At 46.5% G+C, this 17,924-nt stretch overlaps 1 protein-coding gene across 1 annotated transcript in view; it reads left to right on the top strand.

The window, feature by feature from the left end:
• LOC144488398 (WD repeat-containing protein 70-like) overlaps positions 1-13,639 on the top strand; it is a gene marked incomplete at its 3' end in the record, with an annotated part of 75,778 nt that extends 62,139 nt beyond the window's left edge. The window contains exons 5-7 of the mRNA XM_078206471.1: positions 12,067-12,126; positions 13,003-13,136; positions 13,486-13,639. Coding sequence (XP_078062597.1) covers positions 12,067-12,126; positions 13,003-13,136; positions 13,486-13,639 — 348 coding nt within the window. The remainder of the gene's footprint in view (positions 1-12,066; positions 12,127-13,002; positions 13,137-13,485) is intronic.
• Between the last annotated feature and the right edge of the window lie 4,285 nt (positions 13,640-17,924).

Below are 17,924 nucleotides of genomic sequence, written 5' to 3'. Positions count from 1 at the left end.
ATCAATGGGGACGAAGTGGAAATGTTCAAAAGCTTCAAGATTTTAGGTGTCCAGATCACCAACAACCTGTCCTGGTCCCCCCTATGCCAACACTATAGTTAAGAAAGCCCACCAACGCCTCTACTTTCTCAGAAGACTAAGGAAATTTGCCATGTCCATTACAACTCTCACCAACTTTTACAGATGCACCATAGGAAGCATTCTTTCCAGTTGTATCACAGTTTGGTATGGCACCTGCTCTGCCCAAGACCGCAAGAAACTACAAAGGGTCGTGAATGAAGCCCAGTCCATCACGCAAACCAGCCTCCCATGCATTGACGCTGTCTCTACTTCCCGCTGCCTCGGAAAAACAGCCAGCATAATCAAAGGCCCCACGCACCCCGGACATAATCTTTTCCACCTTCTTCCATCGGGAAAAAGATACAAAAGTCTGGGGTCACGTATCAACCGACTTAAGAACAGCTTCTTCCCTCCTGCTGTCAGACGTTTGAATGGATTTACCTCACACTAAGTTGATCTTTCTCAACACCCTAGCTATGACTGTAACACTACATTCTGCACTCTCTCCTTTCCTTCTCTATCAACGGTATGCCTTGTCTGTACAGCGCGCAAAAAACAATACTTTTCACTGTATACTGATACATGTGACAATAATCAAATCAATCACGGGTGGCACAGTGGTTAGCAGGGACCCAGGTTCAATTCTGGCCTCGGGTCACTGTCTGTGTGGAGGTTGCACCTTCTCCTCGTGTCTGCGTGGGTTTCCTCTGGGTGCTCTAGTTTCCTCCCACAGTCTAAAAATGTGGTTAGGTTGATTGGCCATGCTAAATTGACCCTCATGTCAGGGGATTAGCAGGATAAATATGTGGGGTTACGGGGATAGGGTCTGGGTGGGATTGTGGTCGGTGCAGACTCGATGGGCCGAATGGCCTTCCTCTGCACTGCAGGGATTCTATGAATAACTGATTCCACTTCTATGAATCACAAAAGCAACCTTCCACCAGCCCTTTGCTCCTATTAACAAGACAATTTGGGATCCAATTTGCCAACATGCATTGGATCCCATGGGCCTTAACATTTTGGACCAGTCTTCCATGTGGAACTTATCAAAGGCCTTAATGAAGTCCATGTAAACCATATCAACTGCGCTACCCTCATCGATATATTTAGATCCCTTTTCAAAGCATTCAATTCAGTCAGTTACACAGGGTCTCCCAGCAAAAAATCCGTGCTGACTATCCCTGATCAATCCGACTTTCCACATGTTAAGTAATCCTGACCCCAGACATTTTTCCAACAATTTCCCTACCACTGATGTTAGACTAACTGACCTGTAATTGCCTGGCTAATCACTGCTTCCCTTCTTGAATAAAGGTTCCGCATTAGCTTTCCTCTCGTCATCGGGCATTTCACCTGTGGCCAGTGAACACTGAAATATCTCAGTCAGGGCCCCTGCAATCTCCTGCTTTACCTCCCATAGCGGCCTGGGATGCATCTCATCAGGCCCTGGGGATTTTTGCACTTTGATGCCCAGTAAAACATCTAATACCTCATCCTTATTAATCTTAATGTGCTCTGGAACTTCACCATCCCAGCTGAATAGCTGGGGCCCCAGCACATTCATAGAATAGACTGTGGGAGGAAACCGGAGCAGCCAGAGGAAACCCACGCAGACACAGGGAGAACATGCAACTCCACAAAGACAGTCACCCAAGGCCAGAATTGAATCCGGGTCCCTGGAGCTGTGAGGCAGCATTGCTAACCACAATTGCTACGGCATCCCATGAGTCACTGCCTGTCATTCAGAAAATTACCCATTTATTCCTCCTCTTTGTTTTCTCTCTGCCAATCAGTTAAGTACTCTGGAATGTAGATTATCAGGCCCTGGGGTTTTCCCACCATCAATTTCCTCAACACCATTTCCCTAATAATAGTGATTTTATAGAAACATAGAAGCAGGAGGAGGCCATTTGGCCCTTTTGAGCCTGCTCCACCTTTAATTTGATCATGGCTGATCATCAAATTCAATATCCTGATCCCTTCTTCCTCCCCATATCCCTTGACCCCTTTAGCCCCAAGAGCTACATCTAATTTCTTCTTGAAATCACACAATGTTTTAGAACATAGAACATAGAACATTACAGCGCAGAACAGGCCCTTCGGCCCACGATGTTGCACCGACCAGTTAAAAAAAAAAACTGTGACCCTCCAACCTAAACCAATTTCTTTTCGTCCATGAACCTATCTACGGATCTCTTAAACGCCCCCAAACTAGGCGCATTTACTACTGATGCTGGCAGGGCATTCCAATCCCTCACCACCCTCTGGGTAAAGAACCTACCCCTGACATCGGTTCTATAACTACCCCCCCTCAATTTAAAGCCATGCCCCCTCGTGCTGGATTTCTCCATCAGAGGAAAAAGGCTATCACTATCCACCCTATCTAAACCTCTAATCATCTTATATGTTTCAATAAGATCCCCTCTTAGCCGCCGCCTTTCCAGCGAAAACAATCCCAAATCCCTCAGCCTCTCCTCATAGGATCTCCCCTCCATACCAGGCAACATCCTGGTAAACCTCCTCTGCACCCTCTCCAAAGCCTCCACATCCTTCCTGTAATGTGGGGACCAGAACTGCACACAGTACTCCAAGTGCGGCCGCACCAGAGTTGTGTACAGTTGCAACATAACGCTACGACTCCTAAATTCAATCCCCCTACCAATAAACGCCAAGACACCATATGCCTTCTTAACAACCTTATCTACTTGATTCCCAACTTTCAGGGATCTATGCACACATACACCTAGATCCCTCTGCTCCTCCACACTATTCAAAGTCCTCCCGTTAGCCCTATACTCAACACATCTGTTATTCCTACCAAAGTGAATTACCTCACACTTCTCCGCATTAAACTCCATCCGCCACCTCTCGGCCCAACTTTGCAACCTGTCTAAGTCTTCCTGCAAACTACGACACCCTTCCTCACTGTCTACCACACCACCGACTTTGGTGTCATCAGCAAATTTGCTAATCCACCCAACTATACCCTCATCCAGATCATTAATAAATATTACAAACAGCAGTGGCCCCAAAACAGATCCCTGAGGTACACCACTTGTAACCGCACTCCATGATGAATATTTACTATCAACCACCACCCTCTGTTTCCTATCCGCTAGCCAATTCCTGATCCAATTTCCTAGATCACCCCCAATCCCATACATCTGCATTTTCTGCAGAAGCCTACCATGGTGAACCTTATCAAACGCCTTACTAAAATCCATATATACCACGTCCACTGCCTTGCCCCCATCCACCTCCTTGGTCACTTTCTCAAAAAACTCAATAAGGTTAGTAAGGCACGACCTACCTGCCACAAAACCATGCTGACTATCACCTATCAATTCATTACTCTCCAAATAACTATAAATCCTATCCCTTATAATTTTTTCCAACATCTTGCCGACAACAGAAGTGAGACTCACCGGTCTATAATTCCCGGGGAAGTCTCTGTTCCCCTTCTTAAACAATGGGACAACATTCGCTAACCTCCAATCTTCTGGTACTATACCAGAGGCCAACGACGACCTGAAGATCAGAGCCAGAGGCTCTGCAATCACTTCTCTTGCCTCCCAGAGAATCCTTGGATAAATCCCATCCGGACCAGGGGATTTATCTATTTTCAGACCCTCCAGAATATCCTGCACATCCTCCTTATCAACTGTAATACTGTCTATTCTACTCCCTTGCAACCCAGTGTCCTCCTCAGCTATATTCATGTCCCCTTGCGTGAACACCGAAGAGAAATATTGGTTCAATGCTTCACCAATCTCCTCCGCTTCCACACATAACTTCCCTCTGCCATCTATAACTGGCCCTAAACTTGCCCTAACCAACCTTCTGTTCTTGACATACCTATAGAACGCCTTAGGATTCTCTTTAACCCTATCCGCCAAAGTCTTCTCATGTCCCCTTTTAGCCCTTCTAAGCTCGCTCTTCAACTCCCTCTTAGCCAATCTAAAGCTTTCTAGTGCACTACCCGAGTGCTCACGTCTCATCCGAACATAAGCCTCCTTTTTCTTTTTAACCAACAAAGAAACTTTTTTGGTGCACCACGGTTCCCTAGCCCTACCAATTCCTCCTTGCCTGACAGGGACATACCTATCACAGACTCGCAGTAGCTGCTCCTTGAAAAAACTCCACATGTCGGACGTTCCCAGTCCCTGTAATCTCCTAGTCCAACCTATGTTTCCTAATTCTCTCCTAATAGCCTCATAATTACCCTTCCCCCAGCTAAAACAGCGGTAAGCGAACTGTAGTGGATCCACGCAAACCGGGAGGCTGGAATTATCGGAAGGACATGATTTCACTGGAGAGGGTGCAGAGAAAATTCACCAGGATGTTGCCTGGGATGGAAAGTTTCAGCGATGAAGACAGATTGGATAGGGTGGATTTGCTTTCTGTGGAGCAGAGGAGGCTAAGGAGGATCTGATAGAGGTATACAAAATTATGAGAGGCACAGATAGGGTGAATCATAGAAACATGAACACTAGTAGCAGGAGTAGGCCATTCGGCCCTTCGAGCCTGCTCTGCCATTCATTTTGATCATGGCTGATCATTAAATTCATAGAACATAGAACATAGAAAGTCACAGCACAAACAGGCCCTTCGGCCCACAAGTTGCGCCGATCACATCCCCACCTCTAGGCCTATCTATAGCCCTCAATCCCATTAAATCCCATGTACTCATCCAGAAGTCTCTTAAAAGACCCCAACGAGTTTGCCTCCACTGATAATGTGACATAAATCCAACATCCCGAGGCATGGTACATTGGGGAAACCATGCAGACGCTATGACAACGGATGAATGAACACCGCTCGACAATTACCAGGCAAGAGTGTTCTCTTCCTGTGGGGGAGCACTTCAGCAGTCACGGGCATTCAGCCTTGGATCTTCAGGTAAGCGTTCTCCAAGGCGGCCTTCACGACACACGACAGCGCAGAGTCACTGAGCAGAAACTGATAGCCAAGTTCCGCACACATGAGGACGGTCTAAACCGGGATGTTGGATTTATGTCACATTATCAGTAACCCCCACAGCTTGACTCCTGGACTTGCACAATTTCACAAGCTGTACTGTCTGGAGACAATACACATCTCTTTAACCTGTGTTGAATGCTCCCTCCACCCACATTGTCTGTGCATTTAAGACCTGGCTGGCTGTAGAGATTTGCATTCTAATCAGTATTCTGTAATTTGATTTCTGTGTCTGTGCCCTGTTTGAGAACAGAGACCACTCCCATCTGACGAAGGAGCATTGCTCCGAAAGCTTATGGTATTTGCTACCAAATAAACCTAGAACATAGAACAGTACAGCACAGAACAGGCCCTTCGGCCCACGATGTTGTGCCGAGCTTTATCTGAAACCAAGATCAAGCTATCCCACTCCCTATCATCCTGGTGTGCTCCATGTGCCTATCCAATAACCGCTTAAATGTTTCTAAAGTGTCTGACTCCACTATCACTGCAGGCAGTCCATTCCACACCCCAACCACTCTCTGCGTAAAGAACCTACCTCTGATATCCGTCCTGTATCTCCCACCACGAACCCTATAGTTATGCCCCCTTGTAATAGCTCCATCCACCCGAGGAAATAGTCTTTGAACGTTCACTCTATCTATCCCCTTCATCATTTTATACACCTCTATTAAGTCTCCCCTCAGCCTCCTCCGCTCCAGAGAGAACATAGAACATAACAGCGCAGAACAGGCCCTTCGGCCCACGATGTTGCACCGACCAGTTAAAAAAAAACTGTGACCCTCCAACCTAAACCAATTTCTTTTCGTCCATGAACCTATCTACGGATCTCTTAAACGCCCCCAAACTAGGCGCATTTACAACTGAAGCTGGCAGGGCATTCCAATCCCTCACCACCCTCTGGGTAAAGAACCTACCCCTGACATCGGTTCTATAACTACCCCCCCTCAATTTAAAGCCATGCCCCCTCGTGCTGGATTTCTCCATCAGAGGAAAAAGGCTATCACTATCCACCCTATCTAAACCTCTAATCATCTTGTATGTTTCAATAAGATCCCCTCTTAGCCGCCGCCTTTCCAGCGAAAACAATCCCAAATCCCTCAGCCTCTCCTCATAGGATCTCCCCTCCATACCAGGCAACATCCTGGTAAACCTCCTCTGCACCCTCTCCAAAGCCTCCACATCCTTCCTGTAATGTGGGGACCAGAACTGCACACAGTACTCCAAGTGCGGCCGCACCAGAGTTGTGTACAGTTGCAACATAACGCTACGACTCCTAAATTCAATCCCCCTACCAATAAACGCCAAGACACCATATGCCTTCTTAACAACCTTATCTACTTGATTCCCAACTTTCAGGGATCTATGCACACATACACCTAGATCCCTCTGCTCCTCCACACTATTCAAAGTCCTCCCGTTAGCCCTATACTCAACACATCTGTTATTCCTACCAAAGTGAATTACCTCACACTTCTCCGCATTAAACTCCATCCGCCACCTCTCGGCCCAACTTTGCAACCTGTCTAAGTCTTCCTGCAAACTACGACACCCTTCCTCACTGTCTACCACACCACCGACTTTGGTGTCATCAGCAAATTTGCTAATCCACCCAACTATACCCTCATCCAGATCATTAATAAATATTACAAACAGCAGTGGCCCCAAAACAGATCCCTGAGGTACACCACTTGTAACCGCACTCCATGATGAATATTTACTATCAACCACCACCCTCTGTTTCCTATCCGCTAGCCAATTCCTGATCCAATTTCCTAGATCACCCCCAATCCCATACATCTGCATTTTCTGCAGAAGCCTACCATGGTGAACCTTATCAAACGCCTTACTAAAATCCATATATACCACGTCCACTGCCTTGCCCCCATCCACCTCCTTGGTCACTTTCTCAAAAAACTCAATAAGGTTAGTAAGGCACGACCTACCTGCCACAAAACCATGCTGACTATCACCTATCAATTCATTACTCTCCAAATAACTATAAATCCTATCCCTTATAATTTTTTCCAACATCTTGCCGACAACAGAAGTGAGACTCACCGGTCTATAATTCCCGGGGAAGTCTCTGTTCCCCTTCTTAAACAATGGGACAACATTCGCTAACCTCCAATCTTCTGGTACTATACCAGAGGCCAACGACGACCTGAAGATCAGAGCCAGAGGCTCTGCAATCACTTCTCTTGCCTCCCAGAGAATCCTTGGATAAATCCCATCCGGACCAGGGGATTTATCTATTTTCAGACCCTCCAGAATATCCTGCACAGCCCCAGCTCCCTCAACCTTTCCTCATATGACCTACCCTCCAAACCAGGCAGCATCCTGGTAAATCTCCTCTGCACTCTTTCCAGCGCTTCCACATCCTTCTTATAGTGAGGTGACCAGAACTGCACACAATATTCCAAATGTGGTCTCACCAAGGTCCTGTACAGTTGCAGCATAACCCCACGGCTCTTAAACTCCAACCCCCTGTTAATAAAAGCTAACACACTATAGGCCTTCTTCACAGCTCTATCCACTTGACTGGCAACCTTTAGAGATCTGTGGATATGGACCCCAAGATCTCTCTGTTCCTCCACAGTCTTCAGAACCCTACCTTTGACCCTGTAATCCACATTGAAATTAGTCCTACCAAAATGAATCACCTCACATTTATCAGGGTTAAACTCCATTTGCCATTTTTCAGCCCAGCTTTGCATCCTATCTATGTCTCTTTGCAGCCTACAACAGCCCTCCACCTCATCCACTACTCCACCAATCTTGGTGTCATCAGCAAATTTACTGATCCACCCTTCAGCCCCCTCCTCTAAGTCATTAATAAAAATCACAAAGAGCAGAGGACCAAGCACTGATCCCTGCGGCACACCGCTAGCAACCTGCCTCCAATCCGAAAATTTTCCATCGACCACCACCCTCTGTCTTCGGTCAGACAGCCAGTTACCTATCCAATCGGCCAACTTTCCCTCTATCCCACACCTCCTCACTTTCATCATAAGCCGACCATGGGGGACCTTATCAAACGCCTTACTAAAATCCATGTATATGACATCAACTGCCCTACCTTCATCAACACACTTAGTTACCTCCTCAAAAAATTCAATCAAATTTGTGAGGCACGACTTGCCCTTCACGAATCCGTGCTGACTATCTCGGATTAATCCGCATCTTTCTAAATGGTCGTAAATCCCATCCCTAAGGACCCTTTCCATCAATTTACCAACCACCGAAGTAAGACTAACCGGTCTATAATTACCAGGGTCATTTCTATTCCCTTTCTTAAACAGAGGAACAACATTCGCCATTCTCCAGTCCTCTGGCACCATCCCCGTGGACAGCGAGGACCCAAAGATCAACGCCAAAGGCTCTGCAATCTCATCCCTTGCCTCCCACAGAATCCTAGGATACATTTCATCAGGCCCAGGGGACTTATCGACCTTCAGTTTATTCAAAACTGCCAAGACATCCTCCCTCCGAACATCTATTTCCTCCAGCCTATTAGCCTGTAACACCTTCTCTTCCTCAAAAACATGGCCCCTCTCCTTGGTGAACACTGAAGAAAAGTATTCATTCATCACCTCGCCTATCTCTACTGACTCCATACACAAGTTCCCACTACTGTCCTTGACCGGCCCTAACCTCACCCTGGTCATTCTTTTATTCCTCACATAAGAGTAAAAAGCCTTGGGGTTTTCCTTGATCCGACCCGCCAAGGACTTCTCATGTCCCCTCCTAGCTCTCCTAAGCCCCTTTTTCAGCTCATTCCTTGCTAACTTGTAACCCTCAATCGAGCCATCTGAACCTTGTTTCCTCATCCCTACATAAGCTTCCCTCTTCCTTTTCACAAGACATTCCACCTCTTTTGTGAACCATGGTTCCCTCACTCGGCCATTTCCTCCCTGCCTGACAGGAACATACCTATCAAGGACATCCAGTATTTGTTCCTTGAAAAAGTTCCACTTTTCATTAGTTCCTTTCTCTGACAGTTTCTGTTCCCAACTTATGCCCCCTAATTCTTGCCTAAACCTGTTGGACTTTAACCTGGTGTTGTGAGACTTCTTACTGTGCTTACCCCAGTCCAACGCCAGCATCTCCACATCAGAGATGTCTAAGACCAGAGGTCAGAGGTGAATGTGAAGAGTAAGTGGTTTAGAGGGGATCTCGGGAAGAATATTTTCACCCAAAGGGAGGTAGAAATATGGAACGCCGTGCCCAAGTGGGTGATGGAGGCAGCTACTCTCAACGTTTCAGAAGCACTTCAATCACTAAGGCATAGTCGGCTATGGACCAAGTGCTGGTAAATTGAATGAGTATACATTGATATTTGATGGCCGGCATAGACATGGTGGGCTAAAGAGCCTGTTTCTGTTCTGTATGACTCTATGACTGATTCACGATATCTGTTAATGATTTAAATGAGAAAGCTCAATATATTATCTCCAAATGTGAGAAAATTATACAAAGTTGGGTGGAAGGGTGAGCTGTGAGGAGGATGCAGAGATGCTTCAGTGTGATTTGGACAAGCTGAGTAAGTGGGCAAGTGCATGGCTGATGCAGTATAATGTGGATAAATGTGAGGTTATCCACTTTAGTAGCAAAAACAGGAAGGTAGGTTATTATCTGAATGGCTCAAAATTGAGAGAGGAAAATGTACAACAAGACCTGAGTGCCCTCATACACCAGTTGCTGAAGGTAAGCACGTAGGTGCAGCAGGCAGTAAAGATGGCAAATGGTATGTTGGCTTTCATAGAAGATTCAAGTACAGAAGCAGGAATGTCTTGCTGCAATTATACAGGGTTTTGCAGAGGCCACACCTGGAATATTGTGTGCAGTTTTGGTCTCCTTATCTGAGGAAGGATGCTCTTGCTCCAGAGGGAGAGCAGAGAAGGTTGCTAGACTGATCACTGGGTTGGCAAGACTGACGTCTGAGGAGAGATTGAGTCAATTACGATTATATTAGGCATAGATGATGTGGTTGGAACGTGCTGCCAAAGGATTTGATTTGATTTGATTCTGATTTGATTTATTATTGTCACGTGTATTGACATACAGTGAAAAGTATTGTTTCTTCCTCGCAAGACCGACAAAACATACCGTTCATAGAGAAGGAAACGAGAGAATGCAGAATGTAGTGTTACAGTCATAGCTAGGGTGCAGAGAAAGATCAACTTAACACAAGGTAGGTCCATTCAAAAGTCTGATGGCAGCAGGGAAGAAGCTGTTCTTGAGTCAGTTGGTACGTGACCTCAGACTTTTGTATCTTTTTCCCAAAGGAAGATGGCGGAAGAATGAATGTCCAGGGTGCGTGGGGTCCTTGATTATGCTGGCTGCTTTGCTGAGGCAGCGGGAAGTGGAGACAGAGTCAATGGATAGGAGGCTGGTTTGTGTGATGGATTGGGCTACATTCACGACCTTCACTATCTCAATGGAAACAAATTAAAACATGCTACCGTGCAAAGGGACCTGGGGGTCCTTGTGCATGAGATGCAAAAGCCCAGTCTGCAGGTACAACAGGTGATCAAGAAGGCAAATGGGATGTTGGCCTATATCGCGAGGGGGATAGAATATAAAAGCAGGGATGTCTTGATGCACCTGTACAGGGCATTGGTGAGGCCGCAGCTGGAATACTGTGTGCAGTATTGGTCCCCTTATATGAGGAAGGATATATTGGCATTGGAGGGAGTGCAGAGAAGGTTCACCAGGTTGATACCGGAGATGAGGGGTTTGGATTATGAGGAGAGGGAAGGAATAGAGGGATACGGGCCGAGTCAGGGCAGGTTTTTTTTTTCCAGTTTAGAACATAAGAACATAAGAAATAGGAGCAGGAGTAGGCCATCTAGCCCCTCGAGCCTGCCCCGCCATTCAATAAGATCATGGCTGATCTGACGTGGATCAGTACCACTTACCCGCCTGATCCCCATAACCCTTAATTCCCTTACCGCTCAGGAATCCATCCATCCGCGCTTTAAACATATTCAGCGAGGTAGCCTCCACCACCTCAGTGGGCAGAGAATTCCAGAGATTCACCACCCTCTGGGAGAAGAGGTTCTTCCTCAACTCTGTCTTAAACCGACCCCCCTTTATTTTATTTAGTTTAGTTAGGGCATCATGATCGGCACAGGCTTGGAGGGCCGAAGGGCCTGTTCCTGTGCTGTACTTTTCTTCTTTGTATATTTGCTGTAATTTAGAAGAATGAGGGGGGAATCTCATAGAAACCTATAACATTTTAACAGGATTAGACAGGGTAGAAGCAGAAAGAATATTCCCGATGCTGAGGCTGTCCAGAACCAGAGGTCGTAGTCTAAGGATGTGGAAATGCTGCCGTTGGACTGGGGTAGGCACAGTAAGTAGTCTCACAACACCAGGTTAAAGTCCAACAGGTTTATTTGGTTGCACGAGCTTTTGGAGTGCTGCCTCTTCATCAGGTGAGTGTATCCTTAGACTACATACATAGTCTAAGGATACACGGTAAGAAGTCTCACAACACTAGGTTAAAGTCCAACATGTTGATTTGGTAGCACGAGCTTTCGGAGCGCTGCCCCTTCATCAGATGAGTCCAGGTGAAGGAGCAGTGCTCTGAAAGCTAGTGCTACCAAATAAACCTGTTGGACTTCAACCTGGTGTTGTGAGACTTATTACTGTGCCCACACCAGTCCAACACCGGCATCTCCACACCTAAGGATACAGATACTTTTTGAACTGGGATGAGAAGAAGTTTCTTCACCCACAGAATGGTAAGCCTGTGGAATTCACTACCACAGAAACCAGTTGAGGCCAAAACATTACATTTTTTTCAAGAAGGAACGAGGTATAGCTCTTGGGGTGCAGGGGATCAAGGGAGATGGGAGGGGAAGGTGGAATCATGCTATTGAATTGGATGATGAGCGATGATCATAATGCTGGTGGAGCAGGCTTGAAAGGCTGAATGGCCTACTGCTGCTCCGATTTTCTATGTTTCTATGAACTCATTGTTTGAGGCTGGCTGAGTAATGATGTCCCTTTGTCTTTTGGCAGGATCCTGTGAAGCGGATACCAGACTCGCATGAAATCACACTAACCCACAGCAGGAAAACTGTGAGTGAGGCTTCTCTCCAGCTTGGGGATTATCCTGGCTGTGGCAGTATTCATGATGTGGAGATGCCGGCGTTGGACTGGGGTAAACACAGTAAGAGTTTTAACAACACCAGGTTAATGTCCAACAGGTTTATTTGGTAGCAAATGCCATGAGCTTTCGGAGCGCTGCTCCTTCATCAGATGGAGTGGAAATCTGCAGATTTCCACTCTATCTGACGAAGGAGCAGCGCTCCGAAAGCTATTGGCATTTGCTACCAAATAAATCTGGCAGTATTCACCAGTCATCCACCTTTGTGATTCAGAACTCTCGACTCAGGACTGAGTGTGCTTCTGTTCCTTTCTGTGCTTCTGGGCTGGTCAGTGATAGAGAGGCCAGATTGAAGCAATTGTCTGTGTTGGGACTCGTCTAGCCTGGCAAGCTGTTATCCCCATGGCCTGGAATCTACAAACTGATTAAATTTAAATTTAAAAGAAAGGGAGTAACAAAACCTCTCCTGGCAAATAGACCTGTTGGACTTTAACCTGGTGTTGTGAGACTACTTACTGTGCCCACCCCAGTCCAACACCGGCAACTCCACATCATGGCAAATTAATAAATGTGATAATTTTGTGTTGGGGCAGTTAAAGGGAAGATATTGAAGAAAGACGTAGAACAAACTGTTTAAAGGTTGAAGAGAAGTTTGAAGGATTGCGTGGTATGGGAGGAAGCCCATGTGATTGGTCACTGGACAGAGGGCCTAGAGTGTTCATGTCTTTGCTGTTTTTATCGACCATACCTTTGGAGGGGAGGGGGTGCTGAGACAATCATTATTGTATCATCTCTGTTGCTTCAGTGGCCAGTGATGGAGAGACTGACCTTTCTGATTCTGCCTCCAGGTGTCAGCACTGGGACTGGATCCCTCGGGGGCGCGGCTGGTCACTGGGGGCTACGATTATGAGGTGAAGCTCTGGGACTTTGCAGGAATGGATGCCTCACTGCAAGCTTTCCGGTCATTGCAGCCCTGTGAATGGTGAGTGGCTCCACCATGAACCCCTCCGTTTATCAGGGCCGTATTCTTGTGTCTCCTCCCCACCCCCTCCAACCCCCTCTCCCCAACCTGTCTCCAATCCTCCTAAATTTCCAAACCCCTGTTTCCCCGTATACTCCTCAAGCTCCCTGAAGACCAACTAAATTTCCTCCTGATCACAATAAGCCTTCCTTTTAACCCCTGATGCCAGTTTTTGCTCGGGGCAGTGAGTGGCGGGGGGGTGGGGGGGGGGGGTGGTGGTGGTTGGGCGGGGGGGAGCAAAGGAAGAATTGAAATGGAAGGTGGGGGATTTTGGGTGCGATGTTTTATTATCTTTGATCTTTTATTTTAGCCATCAGATTAAGTCGCTGCAGTACAGCTCAACGGGCGATGTGATTCTTTGCGTGGCTGGCAGTGCCCAGGCCAAGGTGTTGGATCGTGATGGCTTCCAGGTGATGGAGTGTGTGAAGGGAGATCAGTACATTGTTGATCAAGCGAAGACCAAGGTACCAGAGAAATATTTATTGGGGAAGCAGCACTATGATAGCCTCAGTGTTAATGATGATTTGATTTGATTTATTATTGTCACATGTATCAGTGTACAATGAAAAGTATTGTTTCTTGCGCTATACAGACAAAGCATACCGTTCATAGAGAAGGAAAAGAGTGCAGAATGTAGTGTTACAGTCATAGCTAGGGTGTAGAGAAAGATCAACTTAATGCGAGGTAAGTCCATTCAAAAGTCTGATGGCAGCAGGAAAGAAGTTTGGTACGTGATCTCAGACTTTTGTATCTTTTTCCTGACGGAAGGTGGAAGAATGAATGTCCGGGTGCATGGAGTCCTTAATTATGCTGGCTGCTTTTCCAAGGCAGCGGGAAGTGTAGACAGAGTCAATGGACAGGAGGCTGGTTTGCGTGATGAATTGGGCTACATTCACGACCTTTTGTAGTTTCTTGCGGTCTTGGGCAGAGCAGGAGCCATACCAAGCTATGATACAACCAGAAAGAATGCTTTCTATGGTGCATCTGTAAAAGTTGGTGAGAGTCGTAGCTGATATGCCTTTGGAGAGGCTTTGGAGAGAGCACAGAAAAGATTTACCAGAATGTTGCCTGGTATGGAGAGTATTAGCTATGAGGAGAGATTGAATAAACTGGGATTGTTCTCCCTGGAAAGACAGAGGCTGAGGGGCGACCTGATTGAAGTTTATAAAATTATGAGCGTTATCGATAGGGTGAACAGTTGGAAGCTTTTTCCCAGGGCAGAAATGACAATTACAAAGGGGCACAAGTTCAAGATAAGGGGGGTAAAGTTCAGTGGAGATGTGCGGGGGAAGTTTTTTTTCTCAGAGGGTGGTTGGGGGCTGTAATGCATTGCCAAGGAGCGGCACGGTAGCAAAGTAGTTAGCATTGCTGCTTCATAGCGCCAGGGACCCGGGTTTGATTCCTGGCTTGGGTCACTGTCTGTGTGGAGTTTGCACATTCTTCCTGTGTCTGCGTGGGTTTCCTCCGGGTGCTCCGGTTTCCTTCCACATTCTGAAAGACGTGCTGGTTAGGCGCATTGACCAGAAGAGGCGCCGGACTGTGGTGACTAGTGGAATTTCACAGTAACTTCATTGCAGTGTTAATGTAAGCCTTACTTGTGACTGATAAATAAATTTTTTTTTAAAACGTGAAGTGGATGAAGCAGTTACCTTAGCCACATTTAAGACTTATCTTGATAGGCATATGAACAGACGGGGAATAGAGGGATATAAGCAGTTGGTCTGGATAGGACAACGTGATCAGCACAGGCTTGGAGGGCTGATGGGCTTGTTCCTGTGCTGTACTGTTTTTTGTTCTAATACTTTGAGGTGTGCCTCAGCGATCGGTGCTGGGTCCACTGTTGTTTGTCATTTGTATTAATGATTTGGATGAGAATATAGGAGGCATGGTGAGTAAGTTTGCCGATGACACCAAGATTGGCGGCATAGTGGACAGTGAAGAAGGTTATCTGGGATTGGGCCAGTGGGCTCACGAATGGCAGATGGAGTTTAAGCTAGATCAATGCGAGGTGATGCATTTTGGTAGATTGAACCAGGGCAGGACTTAGTCAGTTAATAAAAGAACAAAGAACAACACAGCACAGGAACAGGCCCTTCGGCCCTCCAAGCCTGCGCTGCTCATGTGCCCACTAGACCATTCTTTTGTATCCCTCTATTCCCAGTCTGTTCACGTGGTTATCTAGATAAGTCTTAAACGATCCCAGCGTGTCCGCCTCAATCACCTTGCTTGGCAGTGCATTCCAGGCCCCCACCACCCTCTGTGTAAAATACGTCCCCCTGACATCTGTGTTGAACCTTGCCCCCCTCACCTTGAACCCGTGACCCCTTGTGTTCATCACCTCCGACCTGGGAAAAAGCTTCCCACTGTTCACTCTATCTATGCCCTTCATAATTTTATACACCTTTATTAGGTCGCCCCTCATCCACCGTCTTTCCAGGGAGAACAACCCCAGTTTACCCAATCTCTCCTCATAGCTAAGACCCTCCATACCAGGCAACATCCTGGTAAACCTTTTCTGTACTCTCTCCAAAGCCTCCACATCCTTCTGGTAGTGTGGCGACCAGAACTGGACGCAGTATTCCAAATGTGGCCTAATCATCATTCTATACAGCTGCAACATCATATGCCAACTTTTATATTCTATACCCCGTCCAATAAAGGCAAGCATGCCACATGCCTTCTTGACCACCCTCTCCACCTTTGCTGCCACCTTTAAGGATCTGTGAACTTGTACACCCAGGTCCCTCTGTGTGTCTATACTCCTGATGGGTCTGCCATTTATTGTATAGCTCCCCCTTACATTAGATCCACCGAAATGCATCACTTCGCATTTATCTGGATTAAATTCCATCTGCCATTTCTCCGCCTAACGTTCCAGCCTATCTATATCCTGCTGTATTCTCTGACAATGTTCATCACTATCCGCAACTCCAGCAGTCTTCGTGTCATCCGCAAACTTACTGATCACACCAGTTACATCTTCCTCCAAATCATTTATATATATGTATCACAAACAGCATAGGTCCCAGTACAGAGCCCTGCGGAACACCACTAGTCACAGACCTCCAACCGGAAAAAGACCCCTCCACTGCTACCCTCTTGTCTTCTATGGCTAAGCCAGTTCTCCACCCATCTAGCGAGCTCACCTTTTATCCCGTGAGATTTAACCTTTTGCACCAGCCTGCCATGAGGGACCTTGTAAGAAGTTTAACAACACCAGGTTAAAGTCCAACAGGTTTATTTGGTAGCAAAAGCCACACAAGCTTTCTGAGCTCCGGGGGCTTGGAGCTCCGAAAGCTTGTGTGGCTTTTGCTACCAAATAAACCTGTTGGACTTTAACCTGGTGTTGTTAAACTTCTTACTGTGTCTACCCCAGTCCAACACCGGCATCTCCACATCATGAGGGACCTTGTCAAACGCTTTACTAAAATCCATATAGACTACGTCCACAGCCCTTCCCTCGTCAATCGTTTTTGTCACCTTCTCAAAAAACTCAACCAAATTTGCAAGGCATGACCTCCCTCGTACATGCTGTCTTTCGCTAATGAGATTATTCAGTTCTAAATGCGCATATATCCTATCTCTCAGAATCTTCTCCAACAATTTCCCTACCACGGACGTCAAGCTCACCGGCCTATAATTACCCGGGTTATCCTTGCTACCCTTCTTAAATAACAGGACCACATTTGCGTTACTCCAATCCTCTGGGACCTCACCTGTGTCCAGTGAAGAGACAAAGCTTTCTGTTAGAGGCCCAGCAATTGCACCTCTCGCCTCCCTGAGGAGTCTAGGATAGATGCCATCCAGCCCTGGGGATTTGTCTGTCTTAATGTTTCCTAAAAAACCTAACACTTCCTCCCTTGTAATTGAGATTTTTTCTAATGGGTCAACACATCTCTCTGAGACACTACCAGTCAACATGTCCCTCGTCTTTGTGAATACTGATGCAAAGTATTCATTTAGGATCTCACCTACTTCCTTTGGTTCTACGCATAATTCCCCATCTTTGTCCCTGAGAGGTCCGATTCTTTCCCTAACAACCCTCTTGTTCCTAACTTATGTATAAAATGCCTTCGGATTCTCCTTAATCCTGTCTGCCAAGGACATTTTGTGACCCCTTTTTGCCCTTCTAAGTCCCTGTTTGAGTTCTTTTCTACTTTCTCTGTATTCCTTCAGTGCTCCATCTGTTTTTAGCTGCCTGGACCTCATGTATGCCTTTTTTTTTTCCTTTTTGATTAGACCCACAATTTCACTGGTTATCCACGGCTCTCGAATCCTACCTTTCCTATCCTTCCTCTTTACAGGCACATGCCTGTCCTGCAGTCCTATCAACTGCTCCTTAAAAGACTCCCACATGCCAGATGTGGATTTACCCTCGAACAGCCTCTCCCAATCAACAGCCACCAAATCCTGCCTAATCTGGCTGTAGTTAGCCTTCCCCCAATTCAGCACCTTACCCATAGGACAACACTCATCTTTTTCCATTACTATCCTAAAGTTTACAGAATTGTGGTCACTATTTGCCACATGTTCCCCTACTGCAACTTTGATGACCTGACCAGGCTCATTCCCCAGTACTAGGTCCAGTATAGCCCCCTCTCTAGTTGGACTGTCAACATATTATTCCAAAGAACCTTCCTCTACGCATTTTATAAATTCTTCCCTGTCCAGGCCCCCAGCCCTAAGCGATTTCCAGTCTATGTGAGGGAAATTAAAGTCTCCCACTACAACAACCCTATTTTTCCTGCA

This window comes from Mustelus asterias, unplaced genomic scaffold (genome assembly GCF_964213995.1).
Source record: "Mustelus asterias unplaced genomic scaffold, sMusAst1.hap1.1 HAP1_SCAFFOLD_1526, whole genome shotgun sequence".
Classification (NCBI taxonomy): Eukaryota; Metazoa; Chordata; class Chondrichthyes; order Carcharhiniformes; family Triakidae; genus Mustelus; species Mustelus asterias.
Note: the sequence above shows the minus strand (reverse complement) of the source record. Positions and strands in the feature narration are given on the sequence as shown.